The sequence below is a fragment of the Lynx rufus genome, unplaced genomic scaffold (assembly GCF_022079265.1).
Source record: "Lynx rufus isolate CCGP_SWC_20201006 ecotype Redwood Valley unplaced genomic scaffold, mLynRuf1.p SCAF_5, whole genome shotgun sequence".
In the NCBI taxonomy this organism is placed as follows: Eukaryota; Metazoa; Chordata; class Mammalia; order Carnivora; family Felidae; genus Lynx; species Lynx rufus.
The window spans coordinates 5,147,446-5,169,615 of NW_025814867.1; the positions used below are offsets into that span (position 1 = coordinate 5,147,446).

General features: G+C 42.6%; 2 protein-coding genes across 3 annotated transcripts in view; one reads left to right on the forward strand and one right to left on the reverse strand.

Moving 5' to 3' along the window:
* Nucleotides 1–12,247: 12,247 nt before the first annotated feature.
* Nucleotides 12,248–19,849, reverse strand: EPM2AIP1 (EPM2A interacting protein 1). Its single transcript, XM_047099367.1, has one exon. The coding sequence runs from the start codon at nt 19,721–19,723 to the stop codon at nt 17,897–17,899; it is 1,827 nt and encodes a 608-aa protein (XP_046955323.1). The 5' UTR covers nt 19,724–19,849; the 3' UTR covers nt 12,248–17,896.
* Nucleotides 19,850–20,174: 325 nt separating this feature from the next.
* The window catches only part of MLH1 (mutL homolog 1), a 48,821-nt gene continuing 46,825 nt past the window's right edge, over nt 20,175–22,170 (forward strand). For both annotated transcript variants that reach the window (XR_006965737.1, XM_047099945.1), the window contains exon 1: nt 20,175–20,320. Coding sequence is in view for 1 of the 2 variants with exons in the window: in XM_047099945.1 (XP_046955901.1) it covers nt 20,205–20,320 (116 nt within the window). In the remaining variant the exon portion in view is untranslated. The remainder of the gene's footprint in view (nt 20,321–22,170) is intronic.

Consider the following 22,170-nt stretch of genomic DNA (forward strand, 5'->3'; position numbering starts at 1 on the left):
GTGCTATGAATATTCCTTAACAATGAACATTTTGGTCACATATGTTTTCATATCTCTTGAGTAAATACCTAGGAGTAAAATGGCTGAGTCATGGGATAGGCTTACGTTTACCTTTATGGAGTATTTAAACTTGATTCTTTTTTTTTAAGATTTTATTTTTAAGTCATCTCTACACCCAACGTGAGGCTCCAGCTCAGGACCCCTGATTGAAAGCCACATGCTCTTCTGACTGAGCCAGCCAGGCGTCCCAAACTTGATTCTTTTTTTAAATTGTGGTAAGATACACATAACATAAAAGTTACCATCTTAACTCTTTTCTAAGTTTATTTATTTATTTTGAGAGAGAGAGGAGGGGAAGGCAGAGAGCGGGAGGCGGAGAAAGAATATCAAGCAGGCTCCGTGCTGTCAGCACAGAGCCTGACCCAGGACTCAGTGCCACGAACCGTGAGATCATGACCGGAGCCGAAATCTAGGGCCAAACGCTTAGCTTAACCGTCCGAACAGCCCAGGCATCCCCCCATCTTAACCATCTAAGTACGTTCACATTGTTGTGTAAACATGACCGCTGTCCATCCATCTCTGGAACCTTTTTCATGTGGCAAAGCTGAAACTCTACATCCATTAAATATCCCTCAGCCTCTGGCACCCATGTTTCTACTTTCTGTCTATGAACTCGACACCTAGAGTAGAATCAAACAGTATCTGTCCTTTTGTGACCAGCTATTTCTCACTTACATGATGTCCTCAAGGTTCATCCACGTTGGACTGTATGTCAGAACTTTTTTCTTTTTTAAAGCTGAGTCACATTCCACTGTATGTATATGCCACATTTTGCTTATGCATTCATCCACTGTTTCCACGTTTGGGCTGTTGTGAACAACAATATTATGAACTTGGGCGTACGAATATCTCTTCAAGTCCCAGGTTTTCCTCTTTTAGAGTACATACTCAGAATTGGAACTACTGGATCATCTGATATTTCTATTTTTAATATTTTGAAGGACTGCCATATTGTTTTTTATAGTGACTGCATCATTTTACATTTTCTCACCAAAAGCGCATCAAGGCACCAATTTCTCCACATCCTTGCCCAACACTTATTTTCCGCTTTTTTTTATAGTGGCCATCCTGGTGGATATAAACGTGATTCATTTTTTAAAATCTCATTCTTATGGAGTCTTCAAACATACACAAAAGATGAGAGACCTCCAGGTGGCCACGCATAAGCTTTAACAATTCTTGGCATTTGGTCGCAGGCAGAGAAGAACATACATTCTCTAAAGTGGCTGAGCGTGGAGGCAAACAAAGGTCTATTCGGAACTACCAACTAAGGACGGTGTTTTTCAGGCAGCCTGGATAACTACTAACTATCTAGTCTCTCTGCCCGTGTTCAAGAGATGGGATGACAGTCAAGCGTACTTGGTAAAGGAGCAGCAAAGAAGGGTTACAAGCAAGGGGCCATAAGGGAACCCTCACCACCATTCTTTATATTCCAACTAACAGATGATTTTCCTTTTTTAGGAGACTGAGGTTCTGATTTGTCTTGATGACTCATGTGATCTACCAGGGGGACCCTACACCAGATGCCCTAGGTAGTACTTAATCTGACAGCAGTCATGGGCTGGTAGGCTTGCCTGGTTACACGGAAACTTGAGGAGCCCAAGCTAAGCACAAAAGCCAGAACTCATTTCTCCATCAAGCCATTGGCTTGCCCTTGATTGACATGTTCATGCTTGAAGAAAGAGCCAGTATCCTTTTGAAAAGGAAACTCCTGGGGCGCCTGGGTGGCTCAGTCGGTTAAGCGCCTGACTTCAGCTCAGGTCACGTTCTCGCGGTCCGTGAGTTCGAGCCCCACGTCGGGCTCTGGGCTGATGGCTCAGAGCCTGGAGCCTGCTTCTGATTCTGTGCCTCCCTCTCTGCCCCTCCCCCGTTCATGCTCTGTCTCTCTCTGTCTCAAAAATGAATAAAACGTTAAAAAAAAAAAAAGAAATTTAAAAAAAAAAAAAAAAAAAGAAAAGGAAACTCCTAAAATGAGTCCCTTGAATACCTGTAAGAATAAACCAGCTATCCCTGAGCTGGGACTTGCCGTTCCTCTGCCAGAAAATTACGGGATCTGGAATGGTAGTTACCCCCTCCTGTTAACTATATTTTCTTATTTTCTGTTTTCCTGACTTTCTGGCATCTGGGTCCTTCCTGACCCAGGAGAGGCCCCAGGGTAGCTAATCCCTACACATAGCAAACTACTTCCCTTTGAGCATGCCTGTCATCTGTAAAACAACCTAATCCAGAGTCTGTACTCTGGACCCCTTCCCCCATCTGGTGCTTACACTCTAAGAGACAATATTCTTCTGCCCTAATCATCCCCTGGCCAGGTTCTAGACAACTAGAGAGAGCCCCCGTATCCCATATTCCCAGCTGAGATTATTCAAACCAGCCAAATCCTAAACCTGCTTACCCTGCCTTGCTTTGTCTCTCCCATGGAAACCCTGCCTATGCTCTCCCCTCATTCCTCATAAATCCTGACCTACCCTGGTGTTTCCCCCTGTGCCCTACATAGTGTGGAGTGCCCCTCTTCTTGGGAACTGTGAATCATAAGTTAGCTTTTCAGTGACAGTCATCTCCTGATGTGTTGATTTCACCGTATCTGAATAATAACAAAACTTGCATTTTAAAACATCCCAGGGGCGCCTGGCTGGCTCAGATGGTTAAGCATCTGATTTCGGCTCAGGTCATGACCTCACAGTTGGTGGATTCGAGCCCCATGTTGGGTTCTGTGCTGACAGCTCGAAGTATGGAGCCTGCTTCTTCGGATTCTGTGTCTCCCTCTCTACCTGCCCCTCCTCCACTCATGCTCCGTTTCTCTCTGTCTCAAAAATAAACATTAAAAAAAAAATTTTTTTTTAAACATCCCTTCTCCACCCTTAACTTCCCACCCAAAAGGCCAATGAACTGGACAAATCCATTGCATGTTAGCTCCTCCATAGAAAAAAAAAAGTCAGTGGAAAGACCTAGATGTATCCCACAACATTTTGTGAAGTATAGATTTTGAACTATAGAGTTAAAAAAAAACAACTATATTTTTAGAAAAAGTTACTTGAAGATTTACCCCCGATAAATCTTTGAGATTTATAAATATAAATATATATAATATATATAAATATAAATATAAATAAATCTATGAGATTTATAGATCTATATATCATAAATCTATAGATCTATATATCATAAATCTATAAATCATAAATCTATGAGAGAATAAACAAACTGAATATTTTCCATTTTCAATATTTCAACGTTTTGTAGTTTCTAAAATGCAAGTTTTGCACTACTTTTGCTAAGTTTATCCCTAAATATTTTGTTCTTTTTGATGCTATGAAGTTTGTTGAGTGTTTTAATCGTGAAAGGATGTTGGATTTTGTGAAATGCCTTTCCTGCATTGTGTGGTCTTTATTTTTTATCTTATTAAGATGATATATTATGTTCATTGATTTTCAGATGGTAAGCCAACCTCACTTCAATGGGAAAAATCTAACTTGTTCATAGTGGAAAGTTCTTTTCATACGTTGCTGGGTTCAACTTGACAGTATTTATTTGAGGATTTTTGCATCTATATTCGTAAGGCATATTTGTGGTTTTCTTGTGATGTCTCTGGTTTTGGCATCAAGGTAACATTGACTTCACAGAATGAGTTGGGAAATATTTTCTTTCCTTCTATTTTCTGTAAGAGTTTGAGAAGAATTGATATTAATTCTTCTTTAAATGTGTGGTAGAAGTCCGTCATGAAGCTATCTGGGCCTGGGCTTTTCTTTGTGGGTAATTTTTTGGTTATTAATTCTATCTCTTTGCTTGTAACTGGTCTATTCAGATGGTCTATTTCTTCTCAGACTTCTCTTTTAGTAATTTGTGTATTTCTAGGAATCTGTCCATTTCACCTAAGTTATCTAACTTATTGGCATACAGTTGATATAGTGTTTCTTCATAATGCTTTTTATTTTTATAAGTAATGTTCCCTTCTTTCATTTCTGATTTTAGTAATTTGAGTCTTCTTTTATTTCCTTCATCAATATAGCTAGAGGTTTGTAAAAAAAAAAAAAATCAACTTTCTCTTAGGGGGAAAAAATCAGAAACAAAATGCCACACTGGGTAAAAATCTGTAACCTCTATCACAAAGGACTAATATCCCTAATACATAAAGAGCTCCCAAAAATTGTAAAGGCCAACAGCCCAACAGAAAAATAGGCAAAAGGTTTGAACAGATGGTTCACAGAAAAAAAATTACAAATAATCATTAAATATATTTTTTAAAAAACTATTCTTTCATAAGAGAAACATAGGGGTGCCTGGGTGGTTCAGTCAGTTGAGCGTCTGACTTTGGCTCAGGTCATGATCTTACAGTTTGTGAGTTTGAGCCCTGCTTCGGGCTCTGTGCCGACAGCTGAGAGCCTGGAGTCTGCTTTGGATTCTATGTCTCCCTCTCTCTCTCTGCCCCTCCCCCCATTCACGATCTGTCTCTCTCGCTCTCTCTCTCAAAAATAATAAACATTAGGGGCGCCTGGGTGGCTCAGTCGGTTGAGCGTCCGACTTCGGCTCAGGTCATGATCTCACGGTCCGTGAGTTCGAGCCCCGCATCGGGCTCTGTGCTGACAGCTCGGAGCCTGGAGCCTGCTTCAGAGTCTGTGTCTCCCTCTCTCTCTGCCCCTCCACCATTCACGCTGTCTGTCTCTCTCCCTCTCAAAAATAAATAAACATTTAAAAATTTTTTTTAAAAAAGAGAGAGAAGCATAAAGTAGAGGTACACCAAAACACCATTTCCTAACCATCAGATTGGTAATAATCCAAAAGTTTTACAACTTTTGTTTCTTGTAAGACTGTTAGGAAACAGATATACATATATTGCTGGTGAGGATAAAAAATGAAGCAACTACCAAGGAGGAAAATATGGCAACATCTAGGAAAATAATGAACGTACTTATGCTTTAACCTAGAAGTTCCACTTCTGGATATCCGCCTCAAAGTTCCACTGACAAAACCATGAAATGACCTACACACAAAGTAAGTCATGAGCCCATTCTTTGTAAAAATAAAAGACTGGAAACAATCTACAGGAGTAGTTGAATAAACTAGGTGCATTCACACAAAGGAATACTACATAGCATTAAAAAGAATGCGGAAGATCTCTTTTGTATCCATTTGAAGTAATCTCCAAGATAATGTTGTTTGTATTGTTCATTTTACAAAGTGCCAAAGAGAATTTAGATAATGCTGTGTCTGGTCCCTTTGGGGCTGCCATTTTTTGTACAAGGGATTGAGATGAAGTATATGCCCTCACAGAGCATGGGTGGGGAATTGGCTGTCCTGGGGAAAACTCACAAGACCAGAGTCGGCAAAACAAAGACGCGTACATCATGCAGTCTCTCCATCATCCCATGGACAGGGGTACCAGGGCCAGGGCATCTGCTGGACAACAGTGTATGTTCAAGGAGTTCTGTTGGAGGAACCCCTCCCCGCACTGGTTCACGTGGTAAAGTGATCTAAACAGTCTGTTCGATACCAGGCAGTCTGGGATTGGATGTGCCAGTGATTCACAAGGGTTGTCTGGGAAAGTCACTTATCCTGCACCCAGGGAACTTGAAGCCTGTGAGATTTTACAAATCTTTTTTTTTTTTTTTAATTTTTTTTTTCAACGTTTATTTATTTTTTTTGGGACAGAGAGAGACAGAGCATGAACGGGGGAGGGGCAGAGAGAGAGGGAGACACAGAATCGGAAACAGGCTCCAGGCTCTGAGCCATCAGCCCAGAGCCTGACGCGGGGCTCGCACTCACGGACCGCGAGATCGTGACCTGGCTGAAGTTGGACGCTTAACCGACTGCGCCACCCAGGCGCCCCCCCTTTTTTTTTTTAACATTTATTTATTTTTGAGACAGAGAGAGACAGAACACGAGCGGGGGAGGGGCAGAGAGAGAGGGAGACACAGAATGTGAAGCAGGCTCCAGGCTCCAAGCTGTCAGCACAGAGCCGGACACAGGGCTCGAACTCACAGACCACGAGATCATGACCTGAGCCGAAGTTGGACGCTCAACCAACTGAGCCACCCAAGTGCCCCTTACAAATCTTTTATGCAGGAGGGGAGCTACAGGTTGCATGAGAAGCTGAGCTTAGGTGCTATGCAGTAAGGAGTTTAACTGTGTTAATTATATCTCAACTCTAAAAAAATTAACCTTACCCCAAAAGAGGCCTGGCCTTCACCCTTGGCTTCTAGGAAGTGATCTTGAAACCCTTGGAACACTATGCCTGATAGGAGTGTCTTTGTTTAGCAGGGGGCTGTTGGTCAGGCCCAGTAGTCTAACAATGCACTTTAGTTGTGGGCTTTGAATCACACCCAGAGTGACTGGAGACTGGAGAGTGAGACCAGCCATGTAGACAGTCAGTCATGCTTATGTAATAGAGCCCCAGTAAAAACTCTGCACATTGAAGTTCAAGTGAGATTTCCTGGATGACAATGCTCGATGCCTTTGGTCACACATCAACACCAGGAAAGTAATGCATCCTGATTCCCTGGGAAGAGCACAAAGGAAGCTCCACATCTGATACTTTGCTGGATTCTGCTGCATATGCTTCTTCCCTAGACTGATTTTTGTATGTATCCTTTCCCTGAAATAAACTACAATTTTGAGTACAGCAGCTTTCAGTGAGTTCTGAGTCCTTCTAGTCAGCATACTATTGAACCCAAGAGTTAGTTTCGGGAGCCCCCCCTGAACTTGTTTTTGTCTCAGAAGAGAGAGCAGTCTTGTATGGAAGGTATCCCTCTAATTCTGTAGTTGGCTCTGACTCTTCACAGGTGCTATCATCCCATCAAGGAGAAGGACGAGAAGCTAGCTGGTTCATTTTCTAGACAATCCATGGTGAGAACACCGGGTTAATTTCAAGCAGTCTTACCTTGCATTACAAGGAAAAGGGTGAAAATGAAACATCATACAGTTTTATCTTCAGAAGAAATACTTCCTTTTATATATAAGACATAACATCAAATAAAAAATAAAAAACAATCTTAAACTTGTCCCAAAATGAAACCAGTAAAGTTAAATGAATATCAAGTTGATGACATAACCATACAAACAAAAACAATGATTTCAATGAACTTTATTTAAAAAAAATTTTTTTTTAATGTTTATTCATTTTTGAGAGACAGAGAGAGACAGAGCACGAGCAGGGGAGGGGCAGAGAGAAAGGGAGACACAGAATCTGAAGTAGGTTCCAGGCTCTGAGCTGTCAACAGAGAGCCCAATGCAGGGCTCAAACCCACAAACTGAGATCATGACCTGAGCCAAAGTCAGACGCTTAACCAACTGAGCCAACTAGGTGCTCCTGATTTCAATTAACTTTAAATTTTTTTTTATGTTTATTTATTTTTGACAGAGAGAGAGAGACAGAGCATGAGCAGGGGAGGGGCAGAGACAGAGACACACACACAGAATCTGAAACAGGCTCCAGACTCTGAGCTGTCAGCACAGAGCCCAACATGGGGCTCAAACTCACAGACCGCGAGATCATGACCTGAGCCGAAGTCAGACGCTCAACCGACTGAGCCACCCAGGCACCCCTGATTTCAATTAACTTTAGAGCACAGTCTTTTGACTGTACATTCTTAGAGGAATATACTGTAAAGGCAATTGTAAAGACAACTAGAACTGCACAGAAATCTCACCTTCATTTGAGAAGTCTTAATCTTACTATCGTTAATATTACTAAATTATTTAAAATGTTATTTTGAAAGAATTTCATGTGTAATGTAGGTAAAGCAAGTAAGTTACTATGATAACGTTTTAGAAACAAATATTTTCAGCATAAAAGAAATGAAATATTAGTATAAGATCAAAGTTAAATAAAAGTTAAATACCAATTCCGCAATGTTAAGTTAAAACGGAAATATTAAGGGGCTCCTGGGTGGCTCAGTCAGTCAAGCATCCAACTTCAGCTCAGGTCACAAACTTGCGGTTCGTGAGTTCGAGCCCCGTGTCAGGTTCTATGCTGATGGCTCAGAGCCTGGAGCCTGCTTCAGATTTGTGTCTCCCTCTCTCTCTGTTCCTCCCCAGCTCCCACTTTCCTCTCTCTCTCTCTCTCTCAAAAATAAATAAAGATTAAAAAAAATTTTTAACATGGAAATATTAATATGGCCTTAAAGCATGTATTTCTTAGCTCCATGCACCAGAAAGCCCCAGAAGCAATGACAGCTAATAACAAGCAGCACCAACAACCTAATGGTGATCCCTCCAACCATTCTCTACTCAAGGAACTGGGACTCCGAACCAAGTATGGATAGGGATAGATAGATGAGCCTGGAGCATCTTACACAGAAAGGCATGGCAGCTATCAAAGACCAATGGGATTGTGGCAAAGGACACAGGAACCGACTTGAAGAAGCTGCCAACAGTCAAAGATGAGGCATCATGAGCATGAAAATAACTGCAAACTGAAACAATGAAGTCTTCAAGTTTATAAATAAAAGTTTTGATTAAAATGCAAGAAGTCTGCAAGTAAAAAACCAAAACCAAATGAATGAAACGGAGACACCAACTCCTAACTCTGAGAATTAGCAATTAAAGAGGAAGAATTATGCATTTGTTGTCCCTTCAGCAAGTATTTAGTGCAGGGCCACTAGGTCAGGGCCAGGCACTGAAGTCAGTACTGGAGATTTCATCAGCAAAACAAAGTAAATTCCTACCCTTGCAGATCTTGTCTATGACTCTTTGGCATGTAACTATATTTCAAGGTAACTAAATAGTCCTCATTATTAAGGAAATGTTCTACTTTACAGAAGAATTCAGCTCATAAGTGTAGAAAAGTGATAGAGTTAAAAAGGCAACTATATTATTGTTATAAGTCCTAATGAAAGATGGATCCGGGAGACAATGACCAGTGGACCAAAGCTATCAGGTAAAACACTGGGAGGGGATCTGACAGAGGCAGGATGAGGCTTCGACCCTTGAAACCACTGACCAATCCTACCATTACTAAAAATGGGCAGGCCAGGGACACCTGGGTGGCTCAGTCTGTTGAGTGTCCAACGCTTGATTTCAGCCCAAGTCATGGGATCGAACCCCACATCAGGCTCTGTGCTGAGAGTGGAGTCTGCTTAAGATTTTCTCTCTCCTTCTCTCTCTCCCTCTGCCCCTCCCCTGTTCCCATGCATGCACTCTCTCTCTCTCAAAATAAATAAACATAGAAGGAAAGAAAGAAAGAAAGAAAGAAAGAAAGAAAGAAAGAAAGAAAAAAGAAAAGGAGGGAGGGAGGAAGGGAGGAAGGCATGTGTAGACCAAATCCTGCTGTGAGGCAGCAGGAAGCTCACATTACCATATTTTCAGTATTCTAGCTACAACAGTCCAACCTGAATCAAATCAAGCCTCTAGCATGAACTGCAAGACCCCACAAAATATGGGGGATAGAGGAACAACTGGAACAGTACAAGGAAGAAAACAGATCAACGTGGCACGGGGGACAGTCCATACAGCAGCAGGCCTGGCTTATTCAACAAGATAATGGCAGGAGGAAATGGGAAGCATGCAGAGGGACTTCTCTGGATTAAATGAAATTTACAAGATGCAACAACCACATACAGTGTGTGGACTTTGCTTGGATCCTGATTTGAAGAAACTGTTTGTAAAAAGTCCATCTTTAGAACAACTGGGGAGAACTGGATGTGAACTAGGCATTAGTTTTTGTCAAATAATTAACTCAGTGTGACAATAGCATTGTAATTATATGAAAATGTTCCTGGTTTTTAGAGAGGAAATAAGAACCCCAGTGCTAAAGGAGGTATCTCAGCGGTGCGATAGCATCCACATCAGCCAGTCAAATGAGAATTTGAGTCAACAAAAGCCATAAATAGAGGCCTTATAAATTTACTCTATGTTGATAATAGGTTTGATGTACAATGAAGGTAGGTTAGTTATTAAACCAAGTTTAAAAATATTCAATTCAAGGGCATGGAAAAAATAATCAAGGGGAAGAAAAGAATACAAACATAGGAAGAATGAGTTAAAGAAAATAAAAGCAGAAAACAATACGTTAGAAAATAATAGCACTGAAATACGCACCGATGTAACACAGGAGCAAATTAATTGAAAAGGACAAAAAAATAAAAATCTGTAGTGAGGCTAATTAAGAGAAAGAGAAAGCCCAAACATTTGGAATGAGACAGGAAATATAACCAGAGGTACAGAGGAGACAAAAGAAAAATGTTTTGAGCCACATAATAAATTTGAAAGCCTTAATTTAATGGAAAATTTCCTAAGAAAATCCAAAAAAAAAAGGGGGGGGCACCTGGGTGGCTCAGTCAGTTGAGCGTCCGACTTCGGCTCAGGTCATGATCTCACAGTTCATAGGTTTGAGCCCTATGTTGGGCTCCGTTGACAGCTCAGAACTTCAATTCTGTCTCCGTCTCTCTCTCTCTGCCCCTCCCCTGCTTGTACTCTGCCTCTTCTCTCTCTCTCAAATATAAATAAACATTAAAAAAAAAAAAGGATGCTTTCGTTAAGTGATTGTTGAATGACAGCTGAATTTAATTCCTCTACTTGGTTTCCATGAGATACTCATATACTTACAATGATACCCTTGTTTCCCTTTAAGCTAACACAAGTTGGTCTCTTACAATCAGAAAGCCCCACCAAATACGGTAGGGGACCCTTCCCTTCGTAGCCACCACTCCACTCCAGGTATATGCACCTGGCCTCAGGGAAAAGACCACCAGACAGCACTGCCACGGTTCGTGCCCTGGAATGTTGAATTGACGTATCAGGAGACTGGGTCCGTGGCCGGTGGCCCTGGAGTGGGGTGGTGAAATAGCCAGGAAGATGTACAAATCCTGGCTGGCAAAAGTGGTAAGAAAGTGCAGAGAGGCAAGTCAACAATAAAGGGTTCTGAGAGAAGCTCATATTCTTTCAAAAAGTTCTTTTCCCCCATCCCCACTTAAATTGGAGTGTATTTCCCTCCCCAGTAGTCAAAACCCGCAAACTTTGTGGGGTGATGAAGTGTTCATTATCTTGATTGCGGTGACTTTTATGCATTTATGTCAAAACCAATCACGTTTTATACTTTAAACTGTGCAGTTTATTGTACTTCAACTATGTATCAATAAAGTAAAAATATGTGGAAAGACCTTAAGTCGATTTTGTTATTTTATAATAATCCATAATGTACCAATAATGGTACCATGAGTAGGAGGCCCTCTGCCATGACTGTGCGATTGTGGATTGTGGACTGTGCTTAGTATCAGCACTTCTTTATTTATTCCAGCATCTTCTCACCTCCTCCACCCCCAGCTCCCTCCTATGCCTCATGGAAGTGAACATGTAAATAGTAAAATATAAGAGTAAAGTTGGTGAACTCTCATTCATAATCAGTAGAAGTACACATTACTTAACCTTATCGGGGAACTTTTACATTTTAATCTTACTCTCTAAATCCCTTACAGGGATTGTAACTTATTTTACACTTTTATAATTGTGAATTATTTTACACTAACAGTTTAATCATAGGGCAAATTTGCCTCTTACTCCCTACAGAAGTAGTAATTGGTTGACACACACCAGAGTTACGGCTTGTTAAAATTATCCATGTAGATCACAGCCACTTTAAGGACAGGGTCGAATCATGTATCTGGATTCCCCAACTCAAAAGGCAGTGTCCAGTACAGAGCAGAGTGACTGGGGAAAGGTAAAGGGATTGAGGATACGACGGAAAACAGGGTAGGAAGCAAAAGGGTACGTGTGGGGGCAGATCATGCAAAGCTTTGTAGACTGTGATAAAGACCTTGGATTTTACTGTAATTATAATACTAAGCCATTGGAGGATTTTGAGCAGAGGAATGGCATGGTCTGATTTATATTTTACAGTAGGGATCACTCTGGTTGCTATATGCGTAATTACAGATAAGTATGGAAGCAGGGAGTAATATACCAAGAGAAATGGGTGCACACGATCACTGAAAGACAGATACGAAAATGTTTCTAGCGACTTTATTCATAATAACCACAAACTGGAAACAACCAAAATTTCCATCAACAGTAGAATGGAATTTTAAATTGCGGTAGTCGTACAATGGAATACTGCACGTAAGTAAAAAATGCTGCTACATGCAACATGGATGAGTCACACAGTACTGAACAAAAGACACAAGAGTACATATAATTGTTACATTTACATGAAGCTTTAAAAAGACAAAAGTAATCTATGGTGATCAAGGTCAGAGTAGTGTTTATCTGTGTGCGGGAGGGACACAAGGGCATTTGCTGGGGTGCTAGAAATGTTCACTATCTTGATCTGGGTGATGGGTTCAAGGGTATATATAAAAATCCACTGAGGCATACACTCAACATTTACACACTTTACTGGATGTTTTACCTCACTAAAAAAGGTTTCTAAAGAAATTATATAAATGGAGACATAACCATGTGTTAATCTAGTGTTGTCTTCCAAATATTTCTGGTTTTCCTTTGAGGCACGTGGAAGACTTAACACTATTCCTCGAACTCTGGTGTGGCCATGGGATTTGTTTTGGTCAATGACAGTGCTTTAAGGGCCTGTAAGTGATTTGCTGTATTCTTCTCATTTCCCAAAATGAACAGCCACACCCTAGATGGTATCTGCCTGGTCAACCTGAGTCTCAGCGACTCAGAGCAGGGATCAGTGAGCGTTTTCTGTGGGGTCACACAGTAAATATTTTAGGCTCAGTGGACTATGCACTTTGTCACAGCTATTCAATTCTGCCATGGTAGAGCAAAAGCAGCCACAGACATAGGTAAATGGGCAAGGCTGTCTTCCAGTAAAACTGTATTTACAGCAGCAGGCAACAGGACGGATTTTGCCTGTGGGCTGTAGTTTGTTGACCCCTGACCTAGAGCAAAGTCCCTAGACAAGTTGCAAGAAAAAAAGTTACGCGAGGCATTGAGATTCTGTGGTCGTTACTGTAGGACAACCTTACCCATCCTGATACAGAAAGTGACTCCATTTTTTAAAAACCTTAACGTACTACACGCTGGCTTAGTTGGGAGGCATTCAGGAAATTGCTACTGGAGGATGGGAGAAATAACTTACGTAGGGGCAATTCACGTTGTGGAGTGGTCAAATTGTCTCTTGGGAAAGCATGGAAGGCACAGACTCTTTATTAAAGGGGGGAGAAAAAGAAAGAAAACAAAATGTTTTATGGTTGTTGTTGGCTGCATTTGACAAAATGTACAAGAAAGAGATGAACTCAGAATTCATCAAATTGCAAGCAGAAATGAAAGGGGTAGAGTTCACAAGTTGAAGTACTTATTGGGTAGGATGAGGCTACTGCTCAATTACAAAAAGATAAAAACGAGAAATTGTTTAATCCAGAAGATTAAAGAAACCCATGAAAACCCAGTTTTGCAGCGAGGATCACCGGATGACCATCACACCTACCGTTAAGGCCTCTGGATGAGTTAATGTGCCACAGGCTAAAAGTCCAACTAAGTGAACACTGGTTAATCCCTTAAATTAAAATGACTCAAGGAAACAGGCCATGGTTATAGTTCTTCCACGAATCCCAAAAGCCCCAGTTACCCAGAAATTAAGTTCAGAGGCACATGAACAAGAAAGCAAAGAAAAGGAGTAAATCTAAGTACACCTTGACTAGATGTCCCTCTTGGGTCACCTCCCTTGGAGAAGTGATGAGGACATTCCGCAGGCAAGAAAGCAAGAGAACTGGATACCTAGTGACCAGAAATACCGAGTCATTCCTCTAAAATTCTATTAAATTTACTTACTTTTAAATCCCAGAAGAGCCAGAAATCATCTGTAAAGGAAAGTAGTAAATAGTATGTCATTTTCTTCTACGATTGACACATTATAAAAGGAGAAAGGATATTTTAAGCAGCACTATCTTCTTCTGATACCGAGTAGAACTTTTTAATTACCCAAGTATTGTTTTAGTTCACTAAATGGTTGCCCAATCTTTTTCATCTAGGTTCCTCTGAAGTCTACCTTTGAAAACTAAAAATAGTAAACTAATAATACTTCTAAATAAAGGAGGTAAAGACTCAATATTCCATAGATTTATGTGAGTATACCTGCGTCTGAAATCTGGCCTCACTTCTTGTTTCCTAGGGCAAACTGCAATTTAAGTTTGTTTCCTCAACAACACTCACATAGTAAATATTTGAGCCGCATGCCAAGCACTGAGCTAAATTCTGGGAATACAACTCTGTAGTCACAAAGAACTTAGTTTCATTTAATTTGTAATACGTGAATAACAATTACCCAAGAAGCGGGCTAAGGCAGGAGGACCTCGGTGAAGGTCAAATGAGACTGCAAAAGGGCTTCAAAGATCATAAAACACTACACACGTATTTATTCATCCAAACATTTATTGGAATGCCAGGCATTGTGCTAAGCACTACATATAGAACAGCTAGCAAGGCACAGTCCCCGCCCTGGTAAAGCTTACAGTCTAGCAGTGATCAATAAGTAGCAACAAAGTGTGCTAAGTGTATGATTAGGAGAAAAGGGTACTTAGAGTGTCCAGTGGGGGCACCTAGTCTAGAGGGCATCTACGAAGGCTCTTAGTCTAGAGGGCATCTATGAAGGCTTCCTAGAGCAAGTGGTATTTAAACTGAGACCTCAAAGACGAATATCAGTCGTATGTTATCCTACATAATGGGGAAAGCAGTGGAGAGATACGACCAACTATGTCTTTCGGAATGATCTGGCTGCAGCATAAAAAGGGATCGAAACCAGAGAAAAAGAGACTTGACGAGGATGCTGTTGCTGTATTAAGGTAGGCTGATGGCCTGAACTGGAGAAGTGAGAAAAACTTTAGAGACAGTCGACTTAACCCCAAGGTTCCCGCGAGTGGATGCGATGGATGAAGAGTCACGGGCAGGTCAGGTTTTGGCTTGGGCTATGACGACTGATAGCAGCCGCGCCATCTACTGAAAGAGGGAACATAAAAGGAGCAGGTTTGGGGGCAAGATCAATGACATGCCATGGTGTCCATGAGACGGCAGAGCAGACTTAAGTTAGCAATTTGATATATGGATTAGGAAAGGCCTGGAAAGGAGACAGGAATTTAGGAATCATTTGCACATAAACGGTAACTGAAGCCGCGAACAGAGATGACAGCAGCTAAGGGGAGGTACAAAACGGTAGCTCTAAAACCAAATTTTAACATCACAAGAACACAAACATGGACGGGAAAGAGTACCCACGAAGGAGACTGAGAAAGCATACCTGCTGATGGTATCTACCCCCGAAGCAAAAGTAAACCAGGACTTCAAGGAAAAGTGGTCAGTGGTGTGAGAGAGGGCAAGAATGTTGACAAGGATCTGGCTGGCTAGAGCAGTTTGAGTGGCACTACAGGAGACCGGGAATACAGACACATCCTTTAAGAAAACTAGGAGGAATGGGAGATATATAGGGACATAGGGCTTTTAAAAAATAGTACTTATTTTAACTATATTCGCTGATACAACAGGACCAGTAACAACTATTTTGTAAAAAAAAAAAAAAAAATTTTTTTAAAGACTGCCATGCAGTTACAGAATTACTTAATACAGGAAACAGTAATATACACGCTTTTCTCTTTTTTACAAACAAGACTAGTTTATAGCAAATTCTCTACTATTTAGGGTCAATTTTAAATCCTTAGTTTATATCTCCCCCCCCCCGACTCAGTACCTACATGATGCAAACTAGTTTTATTACCTTAAGCAAAAATATATAATGGAACTTCACAAAATGTACAAGACTTCAATATTTGAGGAACCAGGGTAGGAAAGCAGAAGCAGGTCCTCCAAATATTTTTTTTCAATAAAGCACTTGCCGTGAAAGAGAATACTATAAACTAGTGGGAAATTACCGGTAGATTTTTTTTGGGGGGGGGGGGGCTGGTTTTTTTTTTTTTTTTTTTTACTGCTGTTTTTCCAGATATTTTAAGCTTATTCCCTGTTAACTAAAATCTCAACTTGACCATTCTTGATTACTAGCTTGTAAATACTTGCTTTTCTGCTCTAATTAAACAGAATAGAGCCCTTTGATCTGGTTCAGTATAAATCACTGACATGTAAATGCTATTGCAAGCTACCAGAACCTATCAAGGCCTTTACCGCACTTTACCAGCCAAACCTGGAATGTTGGAATTAGTTCCTATGAAATATCATCAGTTTGCCAGATTTGCCCTTTCATTCTGCTTCTACCGGTAATTTGCCCTGTCCCTCAAAATAAAATAATCTACAATGGGGGGGGGGAGGGCTGTCTACTGGCACTTTGCGAAGGATAATTCTCCATTGTGCCTGGCTGTCCTATGCACTGTGGGGGCAGGGGGAATGCCAGCAGAACCCTCCCAGGGAGTCTGGGAACCAAAAAAGTCCCCTATGCTTTCCAACAACCCCTGGAAAGAGGGGTTACTGCTTCTGGTTGAGAACCAGTGACACAATTTTGGTTCCTGGGCTTTTATGGCATCGATTTTGATTGCTCAGGCATCAATTCCTTCTAAATTCTTGGTTGTATCCTGGTTCGATGAATTTGCTGGATTAGTGACCATAGAATGTGTTACAAAGGTTAAGACAGGACTTTAGCACAAGTCTGCAAACTGTACTTGAGAGGACCTCTAAGTTGGGTCCTGCCTTTAAATCGTTTTGTATATTTGGCTTTACTGTAAGATTTTCTTTTCACGGTTAACATAAGTTTGAAAATAACTGTTTTAGCACAAAGCAGATGTCTCACTAGAAATATGGAATTGCCACAATCTGTTAATAAAGCTGCTTCTTGAAAGTTAAATATTTCTACTTGTGCACTATCTTAAATACAAAACGAGTGGGACAGTTTTAAACTCTATAATAAATCCACTTCCAGCGGCTAACACGATCTGAGATCTTTACCACTTTAAACTAAAGGGTTTCCTTTTAACAGGGTTTCTTTATGAAGCAGTCAACACCCATGCATAATAAGCTAAAATACCTCCCACCTCCTGATCCTGGAGGGCAAAAATCTTATTCTCTCATCCTTTTTGACAGGGCCAAACTTCTATCTGGAGTAGAATAAAGAATTACTAACGGGCAACCATTAAGATTCTATACTTACCGTAGTCCTTTAATAGGCAAGCTGACAAAACAGCACCCAAGTGTGAAAAATTCAGGGGAAATCCCCAATAATTGGTTAGTCTGATCTCCAAAATGCAGGAAGCCTCCTAAACCAGCAATTGAAACATAATTCTTACTCCTCTGACTAAAATTTTGATTATTTCCCTCTAATCATTGCTAGGGCTGGTTGCGGGGGGAGGGGGGGGAGTTGAGGAGGAAATCTGTCAATATTTACTTAGGACTCAGAAAAACGTTTAAAAAAAAATAGTCTCAAACACTTCGATAGTTAGACAAAATACCTCCACCGTATGTACGCTCTTCCTTTTCAGAAACTTCTGAACTTGCTATGTGAGTTTCTGCAAACTGGCTCAAACATACATTTATGGGGTTGATAACTTCAGATCATATGCATCAAAATTTTAACACTTTGTTCAAAAGAAGAGCTAAAACTTCTTCAAAACACCAGAAAAAACAGAGTTCTAATTCAACTCGCATTATCAGTACTGAATTTCTTTAGAAACAATCATATCATAAAAGTAAAAGACAATGACATTGTCATTAAATTAAATTTTAAAAAAGGTGTTTGCATGTGTCAGTCCCATGCTGCCTCTTGAGATGAAAAAAACAAAAACAAAAACAAAAACAAAAACACCTCTGTCAGAAGAATCTGAATCGTGATCAATTTGGATGAATAAACTTGGTGCTTTGCCACAATCCAAATTAGTTAACTTGAAAAAATCAGGCAAAGGTTTGCTTTTAGAATCAGACTCTGAGCGTCTCAGTGTCGTACTACCAAGGCCTATGGATTGGGTTCATTTCTTCCTCTCACAAGGTCATCCCAATGCGGCTCTATTTCAGTTGTGGCAATCCTAAACAGGGCGTGGAGATGCTCATCTGTCAAGGGTTGGCTCAAAGTGTGTTGGTTTCGAGTCAAATACGAAAAAGCCTTTTCGCAGATTTCATTACTATCAAACAAGGATGCCACCTTACAGGCAACCCCTTTGATAATTGGGTAAGATTCGGCAGACAAGCCAGCATAGAACTGCCCCAGGTCTTTGACTCTGTATTCATTCCAAAGGTTAGTATTTGCCTGAAGTTTGGTTAGCTCCACTCTTACTGAAATAGGTGCATATTCAGGCTTAAAATTAAAAGGATTTGCAAAAAGTTCCAAGTCCTTTTTAATGAACCTGAGGTCCTTGAAATGTCTCTCAAATTCTTTTTGCAGGCGACAGATCACCACTTGATACCTATCGGGATCAAATATTTTTTGTTCTTCTTTAAGATGCTGTTTAAGCTCATCGACAACTTCTCTGAAGGCCGCAAAGTGTGTTAGGTTTTTTTCTTCAATGTGTCTCTGCAGTAAACTCAGCTTAACTTCAAAGGTACAGATATGGTCAAAGGCAGCGGCAGCAAAGACTTTACTAACTCTCAACAGTTCACTGAGTTCTCGAAGATGGTCCATGATATCCACCAAGAAGCCAAAGTCACAAAGCCACTGCTTGTCTGTGAAATGGACCGTTGTGGCCCCTATCGAAACCAGGAAGGCTTCTATCTCTTTTCTCAGGGAAAATATCAGTTTTAAAGTTTTCCCTCTTCTAAGCCAATTGTTCAGACATCGTCCGTTAACCCTTTCGCCATGCTCTGATTCAGATTCAGTGAGGAGAGCCTGAAATTCGGGGCGCCTAACGCCTCTGGTCTTAATCAAAACTATCCATTCAGATATAGTATTTATGATCTGGTTAACGTCTACGTCGTAGGAGCTCAACAGTTCCAAGTGCAGAAATCCTGAATAATGGATAACATTCCAACAGTTGGGGCTTACAGCCTTTTCCCTCATGTATGACACTAGTCCTGAGTTCTCACCAATCATCCTCAGCGTGTGGGTCGTGGTGAGTCCAACCATTCGCTGCAAGCTAAGCCCTGCCGTCTGCAGGGCCTCGAGGATTGCCGCCATAAGGGCCCCAACACTGAAGTGACGAGTCAGGTTGATGATGGTCAGAAGCTCTTCTTGTACCTCCAAGTCCTGGCCCACGCCACGGACAAAGACCAGGAGGTAGTTCTCATAGGCCACAAAGGCCTGGTCGTCCAAGGCAAGGGAATAGGCTTTAAAGTCCTTGGCTCGGTTAAAAAGCTGACTGCGTAGATTCTTGTTAATGTTGAGGACCCTCTGCCGCGTGACCTCTGGCGATAAATCAACGCCATCCAGGGCGCTTACGTGTTCGGGCAGCACATCCCTCAGCATCACCTCCATGCACTGGTACACAAAGTCCCCCTCACCCCAGCCGCGACCCTTCAAGGCCAAGAGGCGGGCGAGCCCGAGGCCTGCACGGGCGGCTCTCTCCTCGGGAGTGAGCGGGGTGACCACGGGCAAGTCGCCCTGCTGCAGACGCTCCACCAGGGCCGCGCGCTCGCCCTCCGCCACATACCGCTCGTAGTAGTCGTGCTCGGCCTCGTAGTGGCGCCTGACGTCGCGTTCGCGGGTGGCTACGACGAGGCGGCGACAGACCAGGCACAGGGCCCCTTCGCCCTCCGGAGGCTCCACCACCAAGTAACGCTGGGTCCACTCGGCCCGGAAAACCCGAGACTCGTCGACTTCCATTTTGCTCCTCTTAGGCGTCATAAACATCCTACTGCAGGCCGCAAGAAGAGGGTCGACCTCCGGGAGGCCGCAAGGAGAGGGGAGGAGCGGGAGCAGGAGCAGGAGCAAGCACCTCCTCCGCTCTGCGCCAGATCACCCCAGCAGGGGGACACCAACCTCCGGCTACGGCACCTGCACTCCTATTGGCTGGAGATTTCGTATTCCCTAGCCCAGGAATGAGCCAATGGGAGAGTGGACAGTGCGCAGGCGCATACCCTTCTAGCCAGTGGACTGAAGGGCTATAGGGAGGGACCAAGTGAGCCGGGCACCGGGGGACTTAAGAAATTTGACTGGCATCCCAGCTGCCCAATCAACGGCTCCCTCGCTCTGAAGCCGCTGCCGCGGGAAGGTCTGGCAGGGCAGCGTAGACAGAGTTGATGGAAAGACGTCAGCACGGAGCCCTGAGGTGATTGGCCGAAGGTACTTCCGGTGAGCATCTCGACGTGTCTTGGGCTCCTGTGGCGCCAAAATGTCGCTCGTAGCGGGGGTTATTCGGCGGCTGGACGAAACAGTGGTGAACCGCATCGCGGCAGGGGAAGTCATCCAGCGGCCGGCCAACGCCATCAAGGAGATGATTGAGAACTGGTAGGGAGGGAGTGGAGCCGGGCTTCCTTATAAGCTACGACTCAACGGGCCGTTCTTCGGGATGGCGCGGACCCGCCTCCCTGCGGTGGGCGGAGGCGTGCACGGCGCACGCCCACAGCGCCCGAGGTCTGGGTGTCCTGCTCCTCAATTCCCGGGTACCGCGAGTTCTTGAGAGCTCTCGCGAGACTTCTGTAGAGCTGTTGGGGGCGCGAGCGGCGGCGACATAGTATTTTAATGGCGCCGTTAGTTGAGGGAAAGACTTTTTATATTCTATATACAGAAGGTGCAAGATTTTAAATGCATAAACATTTTCAGAAGGGGGAGCCCGCTTCACGCTCCAGAGAGTACCGTGTTATGCGTGTAATGTTTGCTCCAAAAATAATCAGTCCAGGGTGCAGTTCATTTTGAATTTTATTCCAAATAAATTGTCGAGGTTTTCGGACAGGCCGATGGACACTGCCTGGGTTTAACTTGTGATATCCCTACTGCCGAGTTAGTGACCCAACTTAGTGTTTTCCTCCCCTTTACCTCTCCGTGGGGGAGCATATCAAAGACAACCTGGTGTTAACGGGGTATCCCGAGGATTCTGACGTTTCGGAATTTCCTTCGCATTGTGGAAGGAAGAAGTTAGAAACCTGGAAGGAAAGGTGGGGGTAAACTATAAACTTCCAAAAAGGCTCGCTCGTGGGGTACCTAAACGTGACCTGCGTGTTGAAATCAATTGATGTTAATAAGATCCGTACAGTAAAGGAACAAAATGAGCCTGCAAAGAACGGTAGGTTTGTGAGGGGAGTTATTGGGAAAACGGAAGACAGCCGTTCGGGGTCGTGGGACTAAAAACCGTGCAGAAAGGAGGGAAAGGGACAGAGCTGGGAGGCAGACAAAAGATGGAGCAGGGAGGCTGGCAACTTTCTCCTTCCACCTAACGTGACGCCGCCTTTTGTCTCTGCAGTGTTGCAATATTCACTGACGGAACGACGTGGGCCTCTTATCCGAAGGCCACAAACTGCACAACCAAACCCAATATATTAGCTAATGGTTAATAATCAGTCCTGTGAGCAGGGCTTTTGTTTGGAGCCCAGTCGTGTTCTTTTTTAATATGGAAGTCGAGATGGCTAATACCACGTCAATTCAGGCGCTCCTGAGAAAGGTCTTTGATATTTAAGTAACTTACTATTTTTGAAAAAAGAATTTTCTGTGCGAGATTACCCTTCTTTCTCGTGCAGCCGCGGACTGAATTCCTTTTCTGTCGCTGGCGCTCTTTGTGATTGTTGGCTACGCTTCGGAAGTACCAAAGATTTACTGGCTTCCCAAAGAACTTTCTGTATTGCCATTTTTTTTTTCTTTTCCCCAACAAAATGTGTTTTCTTAAAAGGGTATTAGCATAAAAACACATAATATATATATATTTTTAATTTTTTTTCTTTAACATTTATTTATTATTGAGAGACAGAGAGACACAGAGTGTGAGCAGGAGAGGGGTAGAGAGAGGGGGAAACACAGAATCTGAAATAGGCTCCAGGCTCTGAGCTGTCAGCACAGAGCCTGATGCGGGGCTCGAACTCACAAACTGCGAGATCATGACCTGAGCCAAAGTCGGTTGCTTAACCAACTGAGCCACCCAGGCGTCCCTGCATAGATTTTTTTTTAATGACATTTAATTAGGGGCCCTCGGGAACCCAAGGCTGAATAAAGTGGAAGAGATAGGGGCGCCTGGGTGGCTGGCTCAGTTGGTTAAGCGTCTGACTTCAGCTCAGGTCACGATCTCACGGTCCGTGAGTTCGAGCCCCGCGTCGGGCTCTGGGGTAATGATGGCCCAGAGCCTGGAGCCTGCTTCCGATTCTGTGTCT

What these genes read in the sequence shown, in the direction of transcription:
- EPM2AIP1 (XM_047099367.1), bottom strand. Translation starts at nt 19,723, where the DNA reads ATGTTTATGACGCCTAAGAGGAGCAAAATGGAAGTCGACGAGTCTCGG.